At 42.6% G+C, this 27,588-nt stretch overlaps 1 protein-coding gene across 2 annotated transcripts in view; it reads left to right on the top strand.

Annotated features, from left to right (window-relative positions):
* Positions 1–27,588, top strand: part of LOC122811674 (zinc finger CCCH domain-containing protein 10-like) — a 3,783,075-nt gene that overhangs the window by 1,098,738 nt on the left and 2,656,749 nt on the right. For both annotated transcript variants that reach the window (XM_044083671.1, XM_044083670.1), the window contains one exon: positions 16,533–16,625. In XM_044083671.1, the coding sequence (XP_043939606.1) occupies positions 16,533–16,625 (93 nt within the window). The remainder of the gene's footprint in view (positions 1–16,532; positions 16,626–27,588) is intronic.

Genomic DNA, 27,588 nt, shown 5'->3' with positions numbered 1-27,588 from the left:
ACGGACAACATGTCCGTAGTGTGGTAGATCAACAAACAGGGAGGAACCAGATCCTACCCCTTATGTCGAGAGGCACTCAGACTTTGGCAGTGGGCGATTTCTTCTCAGCGTTTTCTGATAGCAATGCACATTCCCGGGAAGTCCAACGTGATTGCGGACAGGTTGAGCAGGGCCATTCTCATGCCCCACGAGTGGTCTCTGAAGAAATCGGTGCTGGAAGAAGTCTTCCAAAGATGGGGCCAGCCTTGCTGCGATCTTTTTGCTACTCCCCAAAACAGCAAGTGTCACGACTTCTTCACTCTCTTCCCGTTACCAGGCCATCCCACCAGAGACGCTCTAGTCCACGATTGGCCCCGGGGACTTCTGTATGCTTTTCCACTGATATCTCAATTAATTCAGAAAAGTTTCGCCTTGAGAGTTACAATGATCCTCATTGCTCCTTACTGGCCTCGACAGATATGGTTTCCGTTCCTCCATCATTACCTGTTGGAGCAGCCTTGGCATCTGGACCCGGTGCCAGATCTGTTGACCCACCATTTGGGCCAGCTGCACCACTCCCTTCATTCTCTCAACCTCACAGTGTGGTTTCTCCAATTCCTACCCTAGCCAGGCTTCCCTTAATCTCTCATTCAGTCCAGAACATCCTGATAATCTCTCACAAATCTTCTACCAGGAAGATTTATGATAGTAAATGGAAACGTTTTTCCTTCTGGGCAGCATCAAAAAATATAGACCCCTTCACTGCACCTGTCCAGTCTATCCTAGACTTTCTGGCAGAGCTCTTCCATTTAGGCTCTTCTTCATCTACCATTAGAGTACAACTAGCTGCTATATCTAATTTTCATGTAGGAGTCTCAGACTCCAGTATCATGTCCCATAAGCTCTGCAAAGCCTTTTTAAGAGGTGTTTTTCTGCTCAAGCCCCCAATCAAATATCCCCCACCTCAATGGGACTTGAATTTGGTTCTGGCATCCTTGATCCTCCCCCCCTTCGAACCAGCGGCTTCATGCCCTCTTAAGCTGCTCTCATGGAAAACACTTTTTCTAGTAGCCATAACTTCAGCTAGAAGGGTATCTGAACTTCATGATCTGTGCAGTCGTCCTCCTTACTTAGTTTTCCACAAAGATAGGGTGTCCCTCCGGACTAATCTGTCCTTCCTACCTAAAGTTTCCTCTGAAGCAAATCTGAACCAAACGATTGATCTCCCCGTCTTCTTCCCTGACTATTCCAACAGGACGGAACAAAAGTTACATTTTCTAGATGTTCACCGCCAACTTAGATATTATTTAGACAGGACTAAAACAGTTCAGGAAATCTGATCAACTTTTTCTGTCTAATGCGGAAGGGAAATTGGGCCTTCCAGTTACTAAGGTGTCCCTTTCAAGATGGCTTACCTCTATAATTACCTTCCTCTATGAAATCAGACATCAAAAACTGCCTTCAAGACCTAGAGCTCATTCAACTAGGGCATTAGCTACATCTGTAGCTTTTCAGGACAGATTGCCAATAGATTCCATTTGTGCAGCAGCCACTTGGACTTCTCCTCATACTTTCATTTTACATTGCAAATTGGATATGGCCTCTAGAAACCATGCCAGCTTTGGTTCCACTGTTCTTAAGAGTCTGTTCCGATAGGCCACCCGGAATAAGGTGCTAGGGACGTGGTTCCATCCATCAAGAATGAAGGCGAGATTGACAACTTAACATTAAGAAGTTATGTACCTACCAATAACGTTCCATGTTAGTTGTCTTCTTCTCGCCTTCTTTCTTGCGTTCCACCCTCCTTCCCCCTAGCCTGGACAGACCGATAGGAAATTTTGGGATCTTCCTTTGGAGTTTCCTTCCCACATGTTCTACCACCTCTATTCCCCCTTTTATGTTTGTGGTAGCTTACAATCAGGTTTATATAGAGGTGGGTTCTTTTTTCTCCATACTGTGGAGACCAGAACTGCTTGGTTTAGCTATCAAACGAGATCTGAGTAGTTACCGCCTAGCATTGTGGGATATAGGGGAGCCTCGAGCCGGTGGAATTAGCTCTCAAGCTTTAGTATTGGCCGAGTCGGAGCCGAGGATCGGCTCCGAATCCAGCCAGCAAGAAAGAAGGCGAGAAGAAGACAACTAACATGGAACGTTATGGTAGGTACAGATACAAAAGCTGCTGGAGAAAAGCATCATCCAACAGTCTTACCAGACAAACAAGGATCCGGAACCTACTTGAGATTCTTTTTAGTGCCAAAAACGATCAGAGATTCAAGACCAGTTTTGGATCTCGGCAATATAAATCAGTTAATGAAACACACAGAGTTGTGGATGGTTATGGTTCAATCCATCTCCCCATGTTTTAAGGACCTTCAGGATGTGTACTGTCATATAAAAATACACAGGTGCTCCAGGAGATATCTACGCTTCTGGATGGGAGACTGTCACTATGAGTTCAGAACAGTGGCGTTTGGTCTCACCACAGCCTGCAGGGTATTCACCAAGTGCATTGCACTGGCTGCAGCTCACTTGAGACTGCAAGGATTCCAGATGTTTCCTTATCTAGATGAGTGGTTCCTCTCTGCAGGCACCAAGCCTCTACTAATTCAAGCCAGGAATTACTTGTGCCACCTCTGTCTCCAGCTGGGAATTACTGTAAATCACTCCAAGTCTTGACTCTCCCTTACACATACTTCGGAGTCTGTTGTAGTCCATCTAGATACCCAGACATAAGTGGCAAATTTACCACAAACAAGATTGGAGACATTAAGGAAACGGGCATTACACATTCTTACCACCTCCAACTAAATTAATTTTGCAATTACTAGGTTCGATGGCAGCCTCCATAGGACAGGTTCCCTTGGCCCTATTTCACATGAGTACTACAATGGACAGTAGTGGTACAGTCAGTGGTCAATAAGACATCAGCCACTGATTACTCCCATTTGCATCACAAGTGTTTGCAAACATCACATAGCATGGTAAAGTCATGCATATAAGTTTCTGAATGCTGTCCTTTCACTGTTCCTTTTCCCAAGGCCAAAGTGGCCATGTTACTGATGCCTCCTAACTGGAGTGGGAGTGGTGGGATTATTTGTGAAGGACAGTCCAAGGCATGTGGTCCCAATTAGAGGCCAGTCTTCACATCAGTATCCTAGAAATGAGAGCAGGTTTATTGGTGTTGCAAGCATTTCAAGTTGTTCTTCTTGTAGGGGGTAATTGCAGTTCAGACAGACAAAATGTCTGTGTTCTGGTGCATCAACTAATGGGGAGAACCTGGTCTTACTAAGTCGGGAGGCAGAAAGAGTTTGGCAATGGACAGTCTCTTTTGGCCTCTTTCTGTTGGTATTGCATATTCCCGGGAAAACAAGCATGCCAGCAGACCGAGCAGGTCTCATAAGTGAGTCAGTCATTGGAAGGGATATTTCACTGATGGGGTCACAGTTGCATCCTCTTTGCTTCTCCCTTCACTGCCAAGTGCAGCAGGTACTTTGCCCTAATCCACCTGGAGTGGGTGTCACTGAGACTCTCTTGTTTACATTTGGCCCTCCAATCTATTATATGCCTTCCCTCCCACTCCTTTCATCCTTAAGTTTATTCAGAAAGAATTACAGTGGAAAAGCAGGGTTATCCTCACTGCCCCATTTTGGCCTCACCAAGTGTGGATATTCTCCGTGCTTCACTGTTGCAGTCATCACATTTTGGTTATCTGCTTGCAGTAGCCCTCAGTCGGCCTGATTATCCAAGTCTTGAGTCCTGCATCGGTTGCTGTCTCATCTTCCGCGACGTCAGGTAGTCAGGGGTATAAAGCTTGCAGCCGATGCCATTACATCAGTGTTTCTTGCTGTGCGGTGCCCGAAGCAGAAGCAGTTTGCGAGTGCCAGTCGGCCGACTCATGAAATTTTTGTTTTCGAGTTTCAGAACCGAAGTCTTCAACTAAAGCCAAGTACCCCGTTGGGGAAACTTTTTCTTGCTCTAAACCGATGTCAGTAAAAGTCAGTAACTGTATTTCTTGTGGAAAGCAAATACCTCATGAAGATTTTCATTCGTACTGTACTCCTTGCCTAGGCCCTGACCACGATGTACCTTGCTGTCGGTTTTGTGCCTTATTTAAGCAACAAACTTTTCATTGTCCGTATATTTATGCTTCTAAATATTTTGGTACTCTGTTCAATTATCCAGATATGTCTTCGGTAAGCCATCCGACTACCGACATTCCAAAAAAATGCAAAGATAAAGACAGAGACAAGCCGCCTAGGTCCAAAGCTGCAGACGACGCTTCTCCTAAGCCAGTTGCCAGCTTGCCAGTACTCAGTGAGGTGCTTTCGCATCCCCTGATACCCGCTGCTTCAGATTCACAGGCCTCTACTGAGACCCATTCGGATTCCGGTATGCCGCGAGATGCTTCAGTTGTGGATGTCTCTACCTGGGATGGGTCCGCAGCCGCTGTGCAGGCACCTGTTACTGAGGGTGTATTCAGGCCTACTGATTTGCATATTAAACTGATGCCATCTTCTTCAAGGCCTAAAACTCAAACCATGCCTAGAAACCTGACTCCCAGACCGCATGGTCAGGCCTCTATGCCTAAAAAACAAATGATAAGAATGGCTAAAGACCTTATTACTTTAATCAGGGGAAGCCAACCTTCCCCCTCTAAGAGACCTAGGACTGAATTTGCTTGTGATACTTCTGACCAGGATTCTGAAATTTGTTTCCTCTGATGACCAGGATTTACCCTTAATCTACCTATGAGGATTCTGATGCAGAGGACTCTATTCCTTCTGCTCCCTCCCCCACAGGATTTCTCTTTTGGTGAAACCTTGCATACTCTTAGGAAGCATTTTTGCTGGGAAGGCCAGGATTACTCTGATTCTAAAAAGAGGCTTAGGGATTTCTGTCTTCTGCCCCAACACAGGTCTTTAGCTATCCCTCTTGTACTAGAAGTTGTTGATGATGCCTTTTCTGAATCTAGCGCCCCTCACTCTCTACCTCCTGCTCCCTAAAACATGATAGATATTACAGGGTTCCTGACTCTCACAAGTTCCTTTTTAAAAATCTTACTGCTTATCCTGAGACCATTTCACAAGGACCCAAGGGCATTAAGGCTACTACTGCCAAAAATCCTACCCCCTCTGATAGAGACTCCAGGGCGCTGGATAGATGGGGTAAGAAGGTATACACTTCTGCAACCTTGGCCATTAGGGCCTTAAACTGCCAGTTTCATATGTTTAAGTATCAGCAGCATATTATTGAATTGCTTAAACAGAAAATGTTGTTGATTCTTGACTGTATTGAAAATAAGGATTTACAGGATTTAATGCATTCTGCTGAACAGGTTGGAAAATATACTTTGCAATGTGGTTTTGATTCACTAGAGGCATCTTGCAGGGCTGCTGTCACTGGGTCTGTACTTAGAAGGCATGCTTGTCTTAAGGAGCAGGCTTTGCCAGATCATGCTAAAGCTAAATTGCTGGATGCTCCCTTAAATCAAGACCGCCTGTTTGACAACAAAACAGAAGTTGTTCTTAAAAAGATGGAGGAAAAAGCTAAATCTATGCAAACTGTTAAAGATTTCCTGCAAGTACAGCCTGCAAGATTTAGTAGGCATTGGCCATCTAAGAATTGGTCCTTTTCTCCCTCTTCCAGGCCTTCAGTCCAAACCCAGAACTAGCAGAGCACCCAGGGTACACACAGGACTAAGCAGTGGGGGGCTTCCATTTCCAAATCAGGGATGTAGTAAAACTCCCCCCAATGGTAAGCTGTCTCAATGACTTAACTTTAAAATTTCTAAGCACTTCTCAACTGACTGCTCCTTTAGGGGGAAAGATTGCTCTGCAGGCTAAAAACTGGGAACTCATTAGCCAGGACAAATGAGTTTTAAATATAGTTTCCCAAGGATACAGATTTCACTTCCACACGTCACCAACCCCAAACGGTTGGCCAGATCTACCCCCAAATCAGTGGGCAGAGGCTCAAAAGCAAGTACTGTCTCTCTTAAGCATAAAGGCTATTCAAACTGTACCAGAAGAGGAAAAGGGACAAGGTTTTTACTCAAGACTTTTCTTGGTACCCAGAAAAGACAACTCATGGCATCCTATCCTGGACCTTTCTATTTTAAACACCTTTTTGGTGACGCCAAAATTCAAGATGCTAACTCTTCACCGGTTGCTTCCTATGCTAGGCAGAGATGCCTGGTTGGCAACACTCGATTTAAAGGAAGCCTACCTGCACGTCCCAATCAAGGAATCTTGCAGAAGATACCTATGCTTCAAAGCAGGCTACATACACTATCAATTTTCTGCACTGCCCTTTGGCTTATCTACTGCGCCCAGGGTATTCACAAAGTGCCTAGCTCTAGTCATTGCATTTTGCAGGCAAAGAAATAATGTTCCCATACCTGGACGATTGTCTAATTCGGGCAGTAAGCCAGGACATACTTTTGAATCATCTGGCATTTGTACAAAAGGTGCTGACTTGTCTAGGGTACACCATAAATGAAAACAAATCACATCTGGTACCCTGTCAACAAATTAAATTTCTGGGAGCAAGCTTGAGCACAACTTCCCAGATGACTTTCCTCACTCCAGAGAAACACATTAATTTGACAACTTACTTCATTCAAACTAATGGCCACAAAAACCCTGCTCTCTGCAAGGCAAATACTGCAAGCATTGGGGTGCATGCCCTCCTGCATTCTACTAATTCCATATGCAAGACTGCATATGAGGAAACTACAGTGGTATCTAAAAAGCCTATGGTGTCAACATTCTCAGGATCTTGAAGCAATGATTCCTGTCTAACCTTGCCTATGGTTAGAGTTCCTTTGGTGGGCAGAGGCCTGCCACCAAAACAAGGGACTTCCATTCACTCTACCCCCTGCTGCCCAAACCCTAACAGACTCCTCAGACTATGCATGGGCGGCTCACCTGGCAGGGAAGTGCATTCAGGGCAAATGGAACCCAAGTCAAATGCACCTGCATATCAATGAAAAAGAAGTGTTAGCTGTACAGAATGCCCTGACAGCCTTCAAGGACCACATTCTTCCAGGACAATTAATGGTAAAGACTGACAGCACCACTGTGATGTGGTACATAAGCAGGGGGGTACCCATTCTTACCCCCTCTGCAGACTAGCCATGGCTGTGTGGAACACATCCTTGAGCTACCAAGTGCATCTACAGGCTCAATTCCTGCCAGGAAAACTAAATACACTGGCAGACGAACTAAGCAGAAATATCATGGACCCACACAAGTGGAAACTGGAACCTAAGATTTTCAACATGTTGATAAACAAATGGGGGAGCCCAGATATACACCTGTTGGCCTCCCCCTAGAACTACCAATTGGACAAATTCTGCACAAGGACTCCCCACAAACAAGCTTGGAAATTGGATGCTCTGTCCTTCAGCTGGAAAAATCTATCTGTTTATGCCTTTCTTCCTCTGCCTCTCCAAAGTACTACTAAAGATCAAACAGGACAAACCAAGGACGGTACTGATTGCACCAGACTGGCCACGCCAGCACTGGTACCCCCTCTTGCACAGTGTGTCACTACTGGCTCCTTGGCATCTGCCTCAGACCCCTACCCTGCTGTCACAGCAAGAGAGCCAGATTCTGCACCCTCAGCTTCAAACCCTGAACCTGGCAGACTGACTAATTACCTAATATCTCCGTTACCATCCCTCAGTAAACAAGTGTTGGATGTCATTTTGGAGGCAAGGAGGCCTAGTACTAGAAAATCTTATGCTGAAAAATGGAAAAAATTCTGTGTCTGGAACCAGACTCAATGGAGGGGCACAGCAGCACCCAACTTACCTCAGATTCTTCAGTACTTAACTGAGATGCTTCACAAGGGACTTTCTTTTTCCTCCATCAAAATTCATGTCTCAGCCATTTCAGCTCATTTCAACACAGAACCACCCATTTTCTCTCATCCAGTGCTCAAGCAGTTCCTCAGAGGGGCCAAAAGCTTAAGACCACCCAGGAGAGCCCCAACTCCAGCCTGGGACCTTAATTTTGTATTGGAAAAACTCACTCTTCCTCCTCTTGAGCCAGCTGCAACTGCAGAGTTAAAATTCCTTTCTTGGAAAACAGCTTTCCTTTTAGCAGTTACTTCAGCAAGAAGGGTTTCTGAATTACAGGCCCTTATGGCAGTGGAGCCTTTAATCATCTTTCATGCCGACAGGGTCTCCCTCAGGACCAATCCCTGCTTTATGCCCAAGGGTGGTATCCAGTGTGGCTATTAATCTTTCCATTCATTTGTCAACCTTCTTTTCAAATCCACAGAACAAAGGGGAACGGATACTGCACTCCTTAGATGTGCACAGACAACTTCGATTTTTTTTGGACAGGGCTAAACCTCAAAGGAAATCTGAACAATTGCTTGTGGCATTTGCTGCATGGTCAGAGGGGAAGGCTATTTCAAAGCAAACCATTTCTAAATGGATAGGCGATTGCATTTATTTCTGCTATAAGCACCATGGAAAACCTATCCCACAGGGGATTAGACCCCATTCAACCAGGGCTGCATCTACCTCTGCAGCCTTTCTCAGGGGTCTTCCTACCAGGGACATCCTAGAAGCTGCTACCTGGAGTTCTGTGCATACTTTTACCAAGCATTACCATTTGCCAATTTTCTCTAAATCCAGAGCTGGTTTTGCCACTGCAGTCTTGCAGGGCCTTATAGCTTGCCCTAATGCTATCTAAAGTCCTCCTCCATCCTTAGCTTTGGGAATCTACCCAAATGTGATGATTGCAACAGTGAAGCATGAAGAACATAGTACAGTTGTGTACACTTACCATAAATGTAGATGTTAGAATGTATTCACTGTTGCGGTCCTGGTTACCCTCCATCCAGCCCCCTGACTTTTGGCTATACCTCTACTCTCCTTTACAATGCTTAAAAGCTTTTTGGTGTATTTGCTTTTTTGTTGGAGGTATACCCTTGTGCGTGCGTGTGCGTGTGTGTGTGTGTGTGTGTGTGTGTGTGTGTGTGTGTGTGTGTATATATATATATATATATATATATATATATATATATATATATATATATATAAAATATAAATTTGCTTCCCATTAGGGGGACACCTGACATCTGGGGCAAGAAAAACTGATGTAATGGCGTCGGCTGCATGCTTTATACCCCTGAACACCTGACGTCATAGAAGATGAAACAGCAACCGACGTAGGACCCAAGACTTTGATAATCAGGCCGACTGAGTTCTACTGCAAGCAGATAACTCAAATGTGATGACTGCAACAGTGAATACACTCGAACATCTACATTTATGGTAAGTGTACACACCGGTAGTTTCTCTATCCTTTGGCCATGTATAGTTCACCCTTCCTGAGCACTGGATTCTGTTAAGGACTTTGTCTTACCCATCCAGATTGCCTCACCCTGACATGCAATCGCTCAAATTGACCGCATGATTTCTGCACTTCAGTGATGGGTAGAAGTTCTAGTCTTTCTTCCCTCATTTCTTAGGTCATTCCTAAAAGCCTCTACCTGCAAGATTTAAAAAAGCAAGTGGAAAAGATTTTCTGTCTGGGCCCATCAGAGACATTTAGATCTGTTTTTTGCACCGATTCCAGCAATTCTTGATTTACTGCCATCCATTGTCAGTAATTAAGCTAGTTATTTGACTGTCAAGGTGTAATTGGCTGCTATCTCAAATTTTCACCTGAATGTGGATTGTGTGAATTATTAATCTCTAGTTTCCTTAAAGTTGTCCAAAGCTTTTTTTTATGGGTACTTTTCTTCTTTGGCCACCAATTAAGGACCCCATTCCTGTATTGGACCTTGCACTTCTCCTTCAGGTGTTTACTCAGCCTCCCTTCAAACATTCACAAAGGACAGAATTAAAGTTCTTGTCCTGAAAAACACTTTCTTGTCACCATTACAGGTATCTGAACTCCAGGCAATTTCTTCCCAGCTACCTTACCTGATTTTTCACAAGGACAGGGTATCCTGTCAGACTAACTCTTCTTTTCTACCTAAAATGGTGTCTGAAGCAAACCTCAACTAAATCAATTAACTTAAGTCTTTTTCTCATTTTTTTCTAACAAGGGAGAATATGTGAGTCATTATTTGGATGTTCATAGCTCAGATTTTTACATTCACTGAACTAAAGATGTAAAGAAATCAGAACAACTGATCTTTTTCCAAGGCCAAGTTAGGCACAGCAGTGACAGGCGTGAACCTAGCCAGATGGCCCACTGATTGCATTACTTTTATTTATAGGTGCAAAGGCTTGTCATTACCCAAACATCCTAAATCATGCTCTACTAGATCTGTGGCTACATCTACCTTTTTGTCCAAAGCATCTATAGATGACATCTATGCAGCTGCAACATGGTCCAATGCTCATACCTTTGTATATCATTACAAATTGGATTTCTTATTCAGAAATAGGGCAGCTTTTGGCTCCTCTGTACTCCGGAATATCTTTCCTTGAGGATCACCCAAGATTACTCTACCTGGGGACTCTGTGCCATCTTGAAGAATGGATGAAAAAGAGAAATCAGATATGTGCTCACCATAACTCTGCATCTGTTTTGTCAATTTTAGTCCTTCCTCAGCTTCTTACCCACCAAATCCCCTTCCTTTTTGCCATCTCCTGGGGGTGTCTTGAGGGGATATACCGTATTAGTTTTTGCTGTGTGGGCTGCAGAGTTCTCTTTCTGTAATTCTCCTCCTGTTCCACACCTTTCTGTTGCTGTGTTTTGTGCCTCAGGGATTACTGTTGACTGATTTTGCCTTTCATGTTGTGTTCAGCTAAATAGAGGGCAAACTCAATCTGAGGTAATTTATGAGTACACAGGGGATTGTGGATAAGCGGAGGAGCATGAGCTACGAAGCCTATAGTTTGTCAAGTAGCTGAGGATGGATTCAAGGTTGGATCCAAGACCCATTGGTTGAGGAAGGACGAAAACAGACAAGACAGTTGTAAAGTTATGGTGTACACTATTCCCAAGCTTACCAAAGCAACTGTAGCCTTAGTTTATCCCACTCCTGCTAAGCACTTAGTTAATTCCAGTCCTACTCTTTCTGATAAGGATAGGAAAATTATTGATAGGTATGGGAATAAAGTGTATATTTCTGCAACTTTAATTTTCAAAATTTTGAATTGTCAGGTAGATATGTTAGTTTGTTTGAATAAATTGTGAAAGTATGAGGAAGGTTTTATCTGCAGTTTCCTCTTGTGCAGAAACATATGCTTTAAATAACACACATGTTTTTGTATAGTCACTACTCATTGTAATGCTTGTATGACTCTCTTGATAGTTTTTCCAGCACTATGGCCCCTGGTACTGTTTTAAGGAATGTTTGCATGACTGCATTCTCAGAACTTTCCTGATGATAATGATAAAAAGAAGAGTTTAAATTCTCTGTTGCACTGAGATTGTGTTTGGCCCCTTTGCTGCAGAGGTGATCAAAGTGTGATGAAAGGGACAAGCTGATCTAGGAGAAATCTCAAGATTTTTCATTTCTCCTTTTCCACATTGTTCAAGATTTTCTTTCTCCTCTTTCATTCTTGGGAGAAAAGAGAATAAATTGTTTCAGCAGAATACGCTTATACAGACATTCAAAAAGAAATGTCAGGGGAGTTCCAAAAAGAAGTCTTTAACCTCCCAAAACCAAGGACAGTCCAATATGTCTGAATGACTGTTCAAGAGACCTTGTTTGTAACCCACTCCCACCCTGACCCTTTTTTATTCCAGAAAGTCTGAATTTCCATTTTTCTCTTTGGCAGCAGATTGCTTCAGACATATGGACTCTGATGGCAATGGGAGGGAATTCCGCCCTTTCAGGGGATCATTCTTTCAGACTCTCTAGTTCCTAATGCTAAAGAAAGAAAATGCTTGGAGACCAGTTCTGGATCTTTCCTAAACCTGTTTATTATAGTGTCTAATTCAAAATGATGTCACTTTACAACGTGTTACAGGTTCTTCCTCTCTCAAATTTCTTGAGAACACTAGTCTTAAAAGATGCTAATCATCACATCCCTACTCATCCAGACTTTTTTTTTTTTTTTTGAGGATTTTGTAAGTCTGGATAACATTCAGTTCTGGACCTTAATCTTTAGACTGTCCACTGCACCAGGTGTGTTCGCAAAGTCTTCAGCTCTAGTTATAGCTCATTGCAGGCTACAAGGTAACCACATTTTTCCATATTTAGACAACTTGCTTATCTTTGCAGAGTCTTTTTCAAAGTGTCAGGAGTATGTCTGCGTTTGGTGAGAGATCTCTTACACAAGCTGGGATTCCAAGAGAGTAGAAAAAAGGCTTTCTCACCATTCTCACACCAGATTGCGTTCCTGGGATGCCAACTAGACACCTCAGTTCAAAAAGCTTTTCTTCCAGAGGAAAAAATAGGTCTTTATTTAGATGTGCTTCTAAGGTTTTACATGCACTGCAAAGGACTGCCTTAGGAATTTGGGTTTCATGCCCTCTATGGTTCTCATGATATCCCTGGCATGCCTACAGATGAGAAAAATACAGTGGTATCTAAAATTTGTCTGACCCCAGCATCAACACCATTTATCTTTTGAAATCCCAATGCTGGGGTTTGTCAGAAAAGAAATAATTTGGTGGAGTCAGCAGATATCCTTAAATTCAGGTTTCCCCTTCTCCAAAGCAGTCACCACAGATGTGTTGGACTTTGCTTGGGGAGCAGTTTCAGGAGAGGTAAAAAGTGTAAAGGATGTGGGGAACCAGTGATGGACACAAGTGCATGTTTGTTTTGATCAAGTTACTCAACCCTCTGAACCATCTTTGGCCACTGGGATCTCTTCAGAGTGGTTCCATACAATACCATAGTCATGTGGTACATCAACAAGCAAGGGAGAATCAGGTCTTACCCTCCTTGTAGATTAGACATGTTTGCTTGGGATATAGCTTCACAGCACAAGCTTGCTCTGCAGACATCCTACATTCCATCGGAGCAAAACTGTGTGGCAGACAAGATGAGCAAGACCAGGGCAGACTCTCACAAATGGAAACTAGATCAGGGGGTCATCCAACATTTGATCCATCTGATGGGAGGTCTTCAGGTAGACCTTTTTGCCTCCTCTGAGCAATCAACTGGTGTGATTCTTTTCCAGGACTCTATACAAGAAGTTCTGGAAAATGGATATCTTTTCTTTTCTGTGAACAAGAATGTTTCTGTATGGTTTTCCACCCTTAATATCCAGGGTGCATCTAAAGATTCAGAAGGAATCCCCCCCCAAGATCATTTTAGTTACTCCATTGTGGCCTAGCAGCTGTGATTCTCCCTTCTTTCAGAAATGACCATGGGCAGTTACCACAAGCTTCCTCACAGATTGGAACTATTCACACAAGGACAGGTGTGTTTGATGCACACAGACATCATACATTTTGAAATGACTGCCTAGATAATTCCTTTTAGGCAGCTGTTTACTGAGGATGTACACCAGGTACTAATGCAAGCAAGAAAGCCTGCTACTAGAAAATCAAGTCATCTATTGGCAAATGGAAAAAGTTTTCTAGTTGGTGCCAACAATATAACTAGCACCCATTTAGGGCTAGTTGTGCTCTTGTAGCAATATTTGTATGAGTTACTGCCCTCTGGCCTTTATTTCCTCTGTCAAGGTTCATTTATCGGCCATTTCAGCATGGCCTGCCTATAGATCCTCCTTGTTCATGACAGTCTCATGTCAAAATGTTTTTGAAAGGGGTTTTGCATAAGAGGCGCCAAGTAAACTGATGGCCCCTCCTTGGGATATTAATTTTGTGATAGAGAAATTAACAGTTGCTCCACTTGAACCAGCCAATTTGTCTGACTTGAGGTTCTTAACATGGATAATGGTTTTATCAATTGCTCTTGTCTCTGCAAGAAGGGCTTCTGATTTGCAATCTCTTATGGTTAGTCAACCCTACCTTATTTTCTGTAGGGACAGGGTTTCTTTGAGAACTATTCCTTCTTTTATGCCTAAAGTGGTATCCAAGTTTACTTTAACCAAATTGCCCATCTCCCCGTTTCCTTTACTGAATCTAATAATGAGGGAGAAAGGCTACTCCATACCTTGGATGTCCACAGACTACTCCGGGTACTGTCTTGACAGAACTGTATCTATCAGAACTTGGGATCAATTGTTTATTTCTCTTGAAGGTAAGAAGGGACAGCAGGTGTCAAAACAGTCTCCAAATGGTTGTATAAAGCTATTATCTTTTGTTATACTCACCATAACAAGTCTATTACAGGCAGGGTCAAATCCCTCTCTACTGGGGTCTTAACTTCATCTGTGGCTTTTTAGAAAGGGTTAGATTCCAGAAGTATTCTAGAGGCTGCTGCTTGGTCCTGGGTATATTCTTTTAATAAACACTTAGTGTTGATTCCTTCTCTAGGCAGAGATCAAGCTTTGCTAGGACCTTTCTCGTGGGATTCTTAGACTCTCTTCCTTCTACCTCTAAATGTAGTTAGCTAGGGTAATCTACCCATATAGCTAAGGCCACTGCAGCAGTGATCATTATGATGAACATAGTACAGTTGTGCAAGTTGAACTTACCATAACATTAGATGTTTGAATGATCACTGCCAAAGTAGCTGCTCTCCCCCCACCCCCATTTTTATTTTATTTTTTTTTTTTTATAACAGGATGTGGGTGGGCATTTATGTTTTGTTGTTTCTAGCATAGTTCTTTGAGGGTTCAGCCTCAGTCATTCTGCTGCTAGGAAAGCTCTAACTGACTTTGTGCCCAAACTTGTCTTTTAGTTAGCTCAGCTTGAGCTGCTTGACAGTTTGTATGCATGGAAGCAGCCCTAAAGCTTTGGAAGGTGGTTTGCCATTATATGCTTTGCAGAATGTAACCCATATGGCTAAGGCTACTTCAGCAGTGATCATTCGAACAGCCACTGTTTTAGTAAGTTCAACTTACACAACTGTGCTTTTCTTCCTCCTTGGTCTGTTTAAGTCCATTTCATTTTTCAGCTTTTTAATTTTTGACTCCAGGAATTTGAGTCTTTCTATTCACCTTTCGAGACGTCTGTACTCTGTTTTTTTTTCTTTGAATTTTTGCTGCTCTGCTTACATTCACTCAAGTTTTCTGCTGGTGGGCCTCAGTTGTTTCCCTTTAGAAATCCTTATCCTTTGAGGCTTTCACCACCATCTAGATCATTCTTCTATCTGTAGCCATGTTCACTTCTTCTGATTATCTGCTGTTGACTATGTTTTAGTACACAGTTACTTGTCTTCATTTGAAGAGAGCGCTCTTTAGGAAGTAGTGGAGCAGTACTGGGAGCCATCATGCTATAGCAGCAGACAGTCCTTATCCATAACTGGAGGAGCAGTGTACATTGACATCAGAGTATGAGCAGCTGTTGCTTACAGACAGATGAGATGTCAGGCTCCTGGTCTTCACCAGAGGTCACACAGATGGGTCTTCCTTGATCCTTCCCTTGGGATAAAAAACGTGGTCATTGGCAACCCTTTATGTTGACCCTATCGATGTTGAGGCTTTTCCTGATCTCAAATTGCAAATACAGTTTATAAGGACATTTTTAATTATTAAACTAAGTGTTTCATGTTGTTGATTTGTTTCATACTGCTGTTATAGAAGTTCTTATATTTGGCTGTCATTTGCATCACTGCCTATAGCCTAATTGTTGGTCCTTTCTGCTTGGTAAGCCAGTTCAGAAAATGGGTGTTAATTGTAAGAAGGCCTGAAATCTGGAAGAGTTGTGTTCCAGTAAAAGACTTAGAATTTAAGCTTTCAGATTAATCTGTAGGAAAGGACTAAAATCTGAGAAGTGGACATTCTTGCTTGGAGAGGTTCCTTTAAACAGTAAAACTGATCAGCTTTGAGAGTCCACAAAGTTTGGGAGTGAGTAGTATATGTGGCATTCTTTGCACTTAACAAATTAGCTGTGGAAGAAGTTTTTACTTTGAATAATAATTGAACTTTTATTTTTAAAATATTATTTATCCATTTTTGACAAGATAAATGAAGTGGGTGTCAGATCCTTTTCAGACATGGTCTGGGCTGCAATGATTAGTGCATATTTTAGAGCAGCTAATCAACTAGTATGATGTATTGCAAACCAGAGTACTTGCAGAAAACCCACGCAGATGCAAGAGCAGTAGAGCTCCACACAGATAGTAACAGTATATCAAAATAGAATCCTGAACCCTAGAGCTCAAAGTAGAGATTTTAACCACTGTGCTGTCACCAAAATGTCTGGGCTGGTGCAGGGTTTTAAGAGTCTGCGGCATTTTTATTGCTGGTTCCATAGTTGGAGCAGTAAATTATATCCACAGGAAGTGACAAGAAGGAAGCAGTGCAGGTTTTGAGAAAACTGGTAGTGTGAATTGTAGACTTTGTTCACCATGTATGTATTCCTCATAAGCTTAATTAGTGAGATTAGTTTGTGAATTGAACAGTAGACATTTTTGTGTTAAAAGCAGTGAGGAGGAGTTTTTTTTTTTCTATTATCTTTTTTGCAGTTTTGGTAAATATTAAGTGATTGCCAATATTTTCATTATTAGTGACGAACACTCTTGTAATATTGTACACTGATTTGTTTGCCTTGTAGTGTCAGATGTTACTGCCACAGGTGACCTCCTTCAAGACTGTCAGACAGCAGGACATTGAAAAGCTGATTGAAAAGCTAAAAGTGTTTGTACAGGTAAAATACGACATTCTTGGCATGCAAACATTGGAACGTTTCTGTTATATCTGTCAAGTAAAAGAATGGTGGTGGTGAAGATTTTATTTCAGAAAACTTCATAAGCAATTATTAGGGCAAATTATTTATTATTGGTGGTTTTATTGTAGAGGACGTTGACCACATCCTGATTTTTGAAATGATGTCTTGTGTGGGTGGAACTAAGTGACTGTGTAACCCACAGACAGCATTCCAACTTGAGAGAGTGAGCACTAGCTTAGTCTGAGTGCTTATTTGCACTGGAAACAAAGTTTGTTGTACATAGTACTGCATCACTTAGATATGAATGGCAGATGGAGGTGCTTGTTGACAGTATGTCGTCATGTCTGTCTTCCTTCATAAAATGAAAAGAAATCGAGGAAACAGTTGTTGGCTGGCTATCAGGGGGCAGAGAATACCACCAGCACTGACTTGAATGGCAAGCATGTCCTATATACATTTTGGCCTGGAGAATAAAATCATATATCAGTAATTTTTTTTTTAACTGTCTGTGGGGTCCACCATGCAGTGACCTCATTGCTGTGAATCTAAGTAGGTAAAAATAATTAAAACAAAACAAAAGTCTGATATTGGGAACCTTCTTTCATGAGGCTGCATTTTTGACATCCCCCTTTTTTCTCTCATTTTAGCTGTTTTATGTGAAGCTGTTATGATTGTGAGTATGCACATCCTCAACTGGTGTAGGCTTTAATGTCACTTGCCTCACTAAGAATGGGTGTCTTGTGTTTGAGTACTCCGTTTTATTTCTATTTCACCCACATTTAAGATGTCAGTCATAGGTTGGTACTGGGCTGTCTGCCCGAAGGCATATATTAGCCCAGCCACGTTGTGCGGTATTCACCGCCCCTTTAGTTGTTCCCTAGACCCTTGTACTAGCAGCTGGTACCCTTGGCCCCTATCTAGTAGTGCTGTTGGTGTGATCCCCGTTGTGAACTTTGTTACCCATCCACTCATCAAGGTTCCTCTTGAAGAGTGATAGTGAGGGGCTCTGTCTTATGTAGATCAGGACCCTGATCAAGTCTCTGCGAAGGGAATCTATCATAAGGTTCAGTACAGAAAATTTCCCATTTTTGATTACTAAATCAGCTAAACCATTTAACTGTTCATGTGGCTACTGTATCACAAGTTGAGACTCTCAGCAACAGTATCAGTATTGCCTGGAGAGGAGTATAAGGTGAAACTCCTCAGTAATTTCATAATTGCTTACAAGTGAGGTTTTGAGTATAGAAGAGGAATAACAAGACAATGCCTGTTCACCAGATTTTGTTAAAGGAGACATGCTGGATGTGAAGAAGTATATTAGGCAAAGTGGGGATGAGTACAGAGTTCTGGAAGTCGGACTGGCCACTGGGTCTTCTACAGGTAGAAAACCCCAAGAGCCATTACTGCACCAGTGGATATACTTGGAATGTCTACAACTGTGGTAAGTTCCCAACTCAACTGTACTCCACATTTTCTCGATACTCTTTCTAATTCCAAATCTCTTTGTAAAACTCAGTTAATTTTAAACTCATTCCTTGTGCTCTCAGTGATTAGCTGAGAGTGAATTTGGGCTTCCACTTCTTTAGAGATGCAGGAAAGTCCTTCTGGTCCTGACTTTCATGTCCTCCATTCTGTATGGAGTGGCAAACTACACATCAGTGCTTGATTCTGGGCTTAATCTAGTAATCCACAGACGTGTGGCTGTGGCCAGGGAGTTGCTGGGAAGCCTTCAACTCAAGCTTCAAGGTGGAAACAGTTTTGAATTTGGATGGAGTAGTACAGTATACTACCAAAGGCAGTCAGTTACAAGTGATGTTCTTCGCGTTTCACTGTTGCAGTCATTACATTTGGGCAATCTGCTGGCAGGTTGCCCTCAGCCGGCCTGAATTCCAAAGTCTTGGGTCCTGCGTCAGTTGCTGTCTTCTCTTCCATGACGTCAGGTCGTCAGGGGTTTAAAACATGAAGCCGACACCATTTTCTTCAGTCTTTCTTGCCACGCGGTGCCTGAAGCAGAAGCATTTCGTAAGTGCTGGTCGGCCAACTACTGAAATATTCGCGTTTGAGTTTCAGAATTGAAGTCTTCAATAAAGCTAAGTACCCCGTTGGGGAAACTTTTTTCTTGCTTTTTACCGATGTCAGAAAAAGTTAATTGTATTACTTGTGGGAAGCAAATACCTCATAAGGATTTCCATTTTTACTGTATTCTTTGCTTAGGCCCTGACCACAATGTGCCTGGCTGTCAGTTTTGTGCTAGATTTAACCAACGCACTATTAAGCATCGGTATATTTTTGCATCAAATTATTTTGGCAACCGATTTAACTACCCAGAGATGTCGGATAGCAATCCGACTACCGGAGTACATAAAAAAACGCAAAGAAAAGGACAGAGAAAGGCAGTCGAGATCCAAAACCGATGATGAAGCTTCTCCTAAGCCAGTCGCTGGTACTCAGTGAGTTGCTTTCGCAGCCCCTGATACCCACTACCTTCGAGTTGCAGGTCTCTACCAACACCCATGTGGAGTCAGGCATGCCGCAAGATACTCAAGGTATTGGACCGACGGATGTATTTCCCTCCGATGGGTCCGGAGCCACTGAGCAGGCACCGGCTTCTGAGGCTGTATTCTGATCTCAGCATTTTTACATCAAACCGATAAAAGCTTCAAAACCGAAGGCAAAGACACCTTCTAAAACTAAAAAACTGATGCCTGAGCCACGTGCACAGGCCTCTATGCCTAAAAAACAGATGATCAAAATGGCTGAAGACCTTATTACCTTGATCAGGCATACCCATCCCTCTGCAGATAAGAGGCCTAGGCAAGACACTGACTATGAATCTTCAGATCAGGTTTCTATTTCTTTTGATTCCTCTTCTGATCAGGAATTATCTATACCTCTCTATCAGGATTCTGATGCTGAGGAGTCTATTCCATCTGCATCTCCTCCTGAGGATTATTCATTTGGAGAAACCTTGCATACTTTGAGGGGGCATTTTCACTGGAAGAGTAAAGACTTCTCAGAATCAAAAAATGAGGCTCAGAGATTTCCTCTTCCTCCCTCAGTACAAGCCTTTGGCCACTCCCCCTGTGTTAGGCATTGTGGATGATGTTTTTTTTCAGAGTCAAGCCTGACCCCGGACTCTCTACCTCCGGCACCCAGTAAGCCTGACCGGTATTACAGGGTCCCTGACTCTCATAATTTTTTATTTATAAACCCTGCTGCTGATCCTGAGACTGTTTCACAGGGTCCTAAGGGAGTTTAGCCTCAGCAGCAAAAAACCCAACCCCCTCCGACAGAGATTCCAGGGCGCTGGACAGATGGGGAAAAAAAGTTTATACATCTGCAGCCTTGGCAGTCAGGGCCTTAAACTGTCAATTTCATATGCTTAAGTACCAACAACATGTTATGGGATTGCTGAAACAGAAAATGATGATTTCAGAATGTGCAGAAAATAAGGAATTGCTGGAATTACTGCATGCAGCTGAACAAGTTGGAAAGCATACTTTGCAATGTGGTTTTGATTCTTTAGAGGCCTCCTGCAGGGCCGCAGTTACTGGATCTGTGATTAGGAGGCATGCCTGGTTAAAGGAACAAAATTTGCCTGATCATGTTAAAGCTAAATTACTAGATGCACCTTTACAGCATGATTCTCTGTTTGGTATTAAGGCAGAAAAGGTTTTAAAGAAAATGGAAGACAAAGCCAAGTCTATGCAAACTGTTAAATATTTTTTACAAGTGCAGCCACCTAGATTCAGTAGACACTGGCCTACAAAAATTTGGTCCTTTCCTGTGTCAGACAGAGCTCAAAGGGGCTAATCCAGATGCCCCAAGGGTTCCAGGTACCAAGCTCAATACTCATACAGGTCAAAGCAATGGGGCGCATCCACCTCCAAATGTGGAGGAGATAAAGCTCAAACCTACAGAAAGCAATCCCAATGACTTCCCTCTGCCTACACCAAGCACTTACCTTTTGGCAGCACCCATAGGGGGAAAATTAGCACTTTTTGCCCAAAATTGGCAATTGTTAACCCAGGACAAGTGGGTACTGAACATCGTATCACAGGGATACAGATTCCATTTCCACACTCTGCCAGTGACAAATGGTTGGCCAGACCTGCCAAAAAACCAATGGGCAGAGGCACAGAAACAGGTTACGTCCCTCCTGGATATGGGGGCTGTTCAGATAGTACCAGAACAGGAAAAAGGACAAAGTTTTTACTAAGTACTCTTCTCGGTACCCAGAAAGGACAAGGCCTGGTGGCCAATACTGGATTTATCGATTTTGAACACATACCTGGACATTCCAAAATTCAAAATGCTCACTTTGCAACAGCTTCTGCCCATGCTGGGCAAGAATGCTTTGCTGGTGACTTTAGACTTAATACCTACATGTCCCAATAACACAGTCGTGTAGAAGATACCTCAGGTTCAAGGCTGGCTTAATGCATTACCAATTCTCTGCACTGACCTTTGGATTATCTACTGCGTCCAGGGTCTTTACAAAGTGCCTGGCACCAGTAATTGCATTTTGCAGACAAAGAAGTATTAAAATATATCCTTACTTGGACGACTGTCTCATTCGAGCAGAGAACAAGGACACTCTTCTACAACACCTGGCATTTGTGAAAAGGTTTCTGGCATGCCTAGGGTACATAAACGAAATGAAATCACAACTGGTACCCTCTCAAAAGATAACATTCCTGGGTGCAAGCTTACATACAACTGCCCGGATGGCTTACCTCACGCCAGACAAAGACAACTGACTACTACTTCAAACTGATGGCAACAAAGACCCAGTCTGCTGCAAGACAAATTCTGCAGGCTCTGGGCTTCATGGCATCCTGCATCCTACTAATTCCATATGCAAGACTGCATATGGGGAAATTTCAATGGTACCTAAAAAGTTTATGGAGTCAGCATTTACACAGTCTGGAAACGATTCCTGTCATCCCCTGCCTGCAACAAGAGTTTCTATGGTGGGCAAAGGCTTGTCACCAAAACATGGGACAGCCCTTCACTCTACCCTCTGCCAGCCAAACCGTAACAACAGACGCATCAGATTATACGTGGGGGACCCACATGACAGGAAGATGCATTCAGGGCATATGGGCACCAAATCAAATGCATCTACTTATTGACCAGAAAGAGATGCTAGCCATTCAAAATGCCCTAACAGCATTCAAGAACTTACTTCATCCAGGACAACTACTGATAAGACTGACAACACCACAGTCATGTGGTATATAAACAAGCAAGGGGGCACACACTTACCCCTTTTGCAGATTAGCCTTGGCACTATGGGACATAGCTTTGACCTTCCAGATAAATCTTCAAGCTCAATTCCTGCCAGGAAAGCACAACACTATGGCAGACGATTTATGCAGAAACCTTATGGATCCTCACGAGTGGAAACTAAATCCACAAGTATTCAGCATAACAGAGAAATGGGGGAGCCCGGACATAGATCTATTTGTCTCTCCTCAAAATTATCAATTGAAAAGATTCTGCACAAGGACTTATCACAAACCAGCATGAAAAGTGGACGCCCTATCTTTCAGTTGGAAAAACCTACCAGCTTATGCCTTTCCTCCTCTGCCTCTTCTACCCAAGTTCCTCGTAAAAGTCGGACAAAAGAAGCCAAAGATGATATTAATTGCTCCGGACTGACCCTGCCAATACTGGTACCCAATCCTAAGGAACTTGTCTCAATACCCAGCTTGGACCTTGTCTCAAAGACCACAACTACGGTCCCAGTAAAACAATTGGATCCTGCACAATCAGCTACAGATATTGAACCTGGCAGCATGGCTAATCGTGTAAGCATACCAATGACACCTCTCAGTAAAGCTGTGATGGATGTCATTTTGGAAGCCAGGAGGCGTAGTACTAGAAAATCTTATGCTGACAAATGGAAGAGATTTTGTGCTTGGAATCGAGTAGAAGGAACTGATACAGCAGAACCACATATTCCTCAGATATTACAATACTTAACTGAGATGCTTGACAAAGGCCTGTTTTTTTCATCAATCAAAATCCATGCCTCTGCCATTTCGGCTCATTACAATACAGAGCCACCAATCTTTTCTCATCCCTTACTAAAGCAGTATCTTAGAGAAGCCAAAAAACCTAAGGCCTCCTAGAAGATCACCATTGCCTACACGGGGGACCTCAATTATGTGTTGGAAAAGCTCACCCTGCCTCCATTTGAACTAGCCACTACCGCTGATATAAAGTTCTTATTGTGGAAGACAGCCCTGCTACTAGCAGTTACTTGGGGTTTCAGAGCTACAGGCCCTCATGGCTGTAGAGCCTTTTATCATATTTTACCCAGACAGGGTGTCTCTGAGGACAAATTCTACTTTTATGCCTAAGGTGGTTTCCAGTGTGGCTCTTAACCAATCCATCTGCCAACTTTTTATCCAAACCCGCAGAACGAAGGGGAGAGAATTCTGCATTCCTTGGACATACACAGACAGCTAAGATTCTACTTGAGCAGGACAAAAGCTCTAAGAAAAACTGAACAATTACTAGTGTCATATGCTGAAGGATCAGAAGGAAAGGCTATCTCAAAGCAGACAATTTCAAAGTGGATAAGCCACTGCATCCGTTTCTGCTACTCACACCATGGTAAACCTGTGCCCAAGGGCATTAGGTCTCATTCCACCAGAGCTGCAGCTACTTCAGCAGCCTTTCTCAGAGGAGTACCAACCAAAGACATTCTAGAGGCTGCTACTTGGAGTTCTGCTCACACCTTTACAAAGCATTGCCATTTGCCTCTCTACTCTAAGTCCAGGGCAGGCTTTGCCACTGCAGTGCTGCAGGGCCTTATAGCTGCACCTAATGCTGTTTAGCTCCAGCCTCCTAACCATAGCTTTGGGATTCTACCCAAATGTAACGACTGTAACAGTGAAATACAAAGAACATAGTACAGTTGTGTACACTTACCATAAATGTAGATGTTCGAGTGTGTTCACTGTTGCAGTCCAGGTTACCCTCCCACCCATCCCCTTCTCATTCCACAGTTTATCTTTCCTTCTCTATCTTCTACAACCTATGTGGTGTATTTGCTTGTAGATGAAGTTAGTTTATATTGTTGCATGTTTGTGGACACACACACACATATATATATATATATATATATATATATATATATATATATATGTGTGTGTGTGTGTGTGTGTAAAATGTAAAATAAAATAAATAAATAAATGTATAATATTGCTATCTTTTTGGGGGCACCTGACATCGGGAGCAAGAAAAACTAAAGAAAATGGTGTCAGCTGCATGTTTTTTACCCCTGACGACCTGACATCATGGAAGAGAAGACGGCAACTGACGCAGGACCCAAGACTTTGGAATTCAGGCCGACTGAGGGCAACCTGCCAGCAGATTACCCAAATGTAATGACTGCAGCAGTGAATACACTCGGACATCTACATTTATGGTAAGTGTACACAACTGTACTTTCTGGATGCTTCAGAGGCTTTATTGTTAGATCTCAGTTTTCCAGAATGTTTCATAATCCCTGAAGAGCCTTCTGCCTGTCTTTTCCAGTTGAGAGCAGGACTGAGCTCCAGATGTGGTTGGTTGAACATTTTATTTTGCAGTGTTTGTTAATCTCACAGAAAGAGCTACATACTAATGAGTAGTCAGAGAGAGTGGCTGATGTTAATTAGCTATGTTCTCTCCTACAGAAATGCATGTGGCATCCGATTTGCATTTGTGTCTAAAATGTTATTCTGGGAGTTAAAAGTAATCACTATAAAAACACAGCGGTAACCCATTCCTTCCTGTAGGAGTACTTGTGGTGCCCCATAAGTTAAGCAAAAAGTTGGGATGAGGGTGTTCATGCATGTATGTGTTTGTGTCCATGTCTGTGGGGGCATGATTGAAGCTGTGTAAGTGTCTCTGTCTGCCTGCCTAGGTGGTCACACTCCGGGGGATTAGGTGGTGAATCAAAAGTTTGAATGTGTGGTTGCATTTATCTGTGAGATTGGCTGTGGGGGGACTTGCTTTTTTTATGATCATGTGCATGTGAGAGACTAGGGGCATGCCTTAGCTAATGAGTTGCATGGGGCCAGTAAGGAGAACCCTAGTTCCGTCAAGTTTGGCAACTGTGGTGTGCAGTTGAGACATGCTAATGAGCCACTGAGATATTTGTCATTGAGGTCATACCTGTCCCTGAATTGCATTTTCTATCCATTGTGTTGTTTGACTGACACATGCTTGGCATTTAGAGCAAGTGGGGAGTATTTTGCCGTTGTGCTAATTGATTAACCAGTGTTGGACAATTAGCATAATTAGTGACCATGTTTCTGAATCTCATTTTCTTTCTCTGCAATAAAAGATCCTAAGGCTTTAAGATGATGTGCATATAGTTCTCATTGGCCTCCTTTTTGAGGTTGGATTCCCCCACCTCTGTTCTACGTCTCTCACAAATATGATTTTTGTTTTTTCCCTGAACAGTCTATTAATGTCACTGTTTCTTCTCATGGACACAAAGCAGAGAGAAAGGAATTTTTATGTCCTGGGAATCTGCTTACTAATTAGGTGTCCCTAAAATGTCTGCAGTGGTTTGTAGATAAGTTTAAGGAGAAGGAAGTGGTGCGCTTACTTTTCCAAGTAAACAGTGGGTGGTTCTTGTCATACTGGAACACCACCCTCTGGCTTTTACAGCAGTTAGTCATCTTCTGTCCAGGAGTAGCTGTCTCACAACCTATTGTCTGCTGCTCTCTGCATTTCTAGGCTGTTAATGTCTCAGATGTGAGTCTGTAAGTTGGACTTCTATCAGTTAGACCATTCTTCAAGATTCCGTGTCCTAGGCTTTGTTTCTGATGTGCTTTTTGATGATCTTTGTTAAATCGCTGTTGCAGTCCTTGAATGTGGGATGCATCCTGCCAAGGATACTTGTATGTCTGACCAGTCTTCAAAGCTTCGGGCACCTATCTCATGTGCCATAGGTGCATCCTTGGCATCAGAGGATATTCCAGTATAGGAGGGATGCATGGACTTGGCAAACGCAGAACATTATCTTCCTACTCCTGTAACGAGAAAATTTTCTTTTATCACACATTTGTTTTTCAAATGGGAGAATAAGTAAGTTTGTTCTTTATTAGATCACTGTTGCAGTAGCTTAAGCTGTATGGGTCTTATCCTGCCTTACACACACCTGTGCATCTGAGGAAGCATGCGGGTATGCTGGAATAGAAGCAGATCTGTGGGCACCAAAATTCAGAACTTTTTTGATGTTGGAGAAACCAGTCAAACTTGGTCTTTGTTGCATCTTCAGGGTGTACAGCAATGTCTTGATCAAGATATTGGTCAGGTAAGAACCCATTGGGAACTTTCCTTCCATATTTGTGTGAAAACTGACTTCTATGTACCCTAGTACGGGTACCTCAGATGTCTCCCTTTGAGTTGTCAAGAAGAATAAAACTTTAGGTTCTTGTGTGTACTGATGGGATCCTCTCTTCCTTGGCCCTCAACAGACAACTTAATTTGTAAAGAACAAACTGCACTTGGTCTTATGAAGTAGTATCTGATGGCATCCCATAGGTTTTAGTGAGAGAAGTGTTATCTGGCACCCTTGCAGAGGTCTGGACTTCAGAGTCTTCACCCTTTTATTCCCTCTACCCTGTATTAAATACCCTTGTATTCCGTCTACCCTGTCTTCTTAAAAAAAAAAAAAGAGGAATGTTTTTCTTTTGCTTAAAGGCCTTTTGGTCACTTTAGGCTGCTTTTCCAGCTTTGTCATATTTTACCTCCCTTACTTTCTGATTGTGATATTGAAGAAGTGGGATTAGATTATGCTTCACAGGTGTCTACACTTTGAATCAGAATCTGAAGAAAACATTTTTTCAGGTTCCCCTGGAGAAGAAATGTCTTCATGTGACACAGTTGGAAAGATGAAAGACTTCTTTCAGTGGGAGCACAAGCAAATACCTGACACAACAATGGTATTATGACATTTTTACTGGCGGACACCCTAAACCTGTGTCTGTTCCTTCTGTCTCTGGGGCTTTAGAGGATGCCGTTGATGCTGCCAATGCTTCTCCTAACAGTGTCCTGCTCTTAACAATCTAGCTAAACCTTACAATGTATCTCAATCACAAGTACCTTTCCCAGAAGCCTAGAGCCTACCCTTCTCTGTGGAAATGAATATCTTACTGCATCTAATCCTTTTACTCTCAAAGATTGCAGAGCTTTTGACATGTATGAAAAAAAGGTTTACATATCTTCAACCCTAGCTTTTAGAACTGTTAATTGTCAAGCACTTTTGTCCAAATAAATATCAGCATTATTTGTTGACAAGAATAAGGTTTTCACATAATTACCTGCTTCAGAGATAGTCTTTTTTTCTATGCTTACTTCCATGATACAAGTCACAAAACATTCTTTGAGATGTTCCTGCAATGCTGCAGATGCATTATCAAGAGCTAGATTAGTGATGCAAAGGTATGCATGGCTAAATCCCCAAAATCTGCCAGATGTCAAATCTGAAATTCACTGTGCTTCCCTTGATAGAGGTTTTATGTGGCACTTCATCTGCTGATCTAGAGAGATTTGAGGAGAGAAGGAGTGTCGCTGTTCTACTTTGGACACAATAGAAGAGTCTTTGTGGGTTCTGTTCAAGCAGCTTTACTATATACAAACACATCACAATAGATGTTTACTGACTTTAGCTTAAGTAACTTGTATACAAACTAACTACTACATTCGTACATGCTCACTCTCTGGCTACAATCTCAAAATGACACTGGGAACAGCATGTGCCCGGTATTTATATGTGCACGATCAGTCCTTGATATGCTTCTTAAAGAATACAGCACATACACTCTCTGATCTACATCCTCCCTCTTTGAGAAATAGATCATGCAACATTATGAATCTATTTGGCATGCAGGTAATACAAGGAGTTCTTTGTCATTAAATTACACAAGACTTG

Source organism: Protopterus annectens, chromosome 9.part0 (genome assembly GCF_019279795.1).
Source record: "Protopterus annectens isolate FY-2018-M chromosome 9.part0, PAN1.0, whole genome shotgun sequence".
Lineage (NCBI taxonomy): Eukaryota > Metazoa > Chordata > Ceratodontiformes > Protopteridae > Protopterus > Protopterus annectens.
This window is presented reverse-complemented; position numbering and strand designations above follow the sequence as displayed.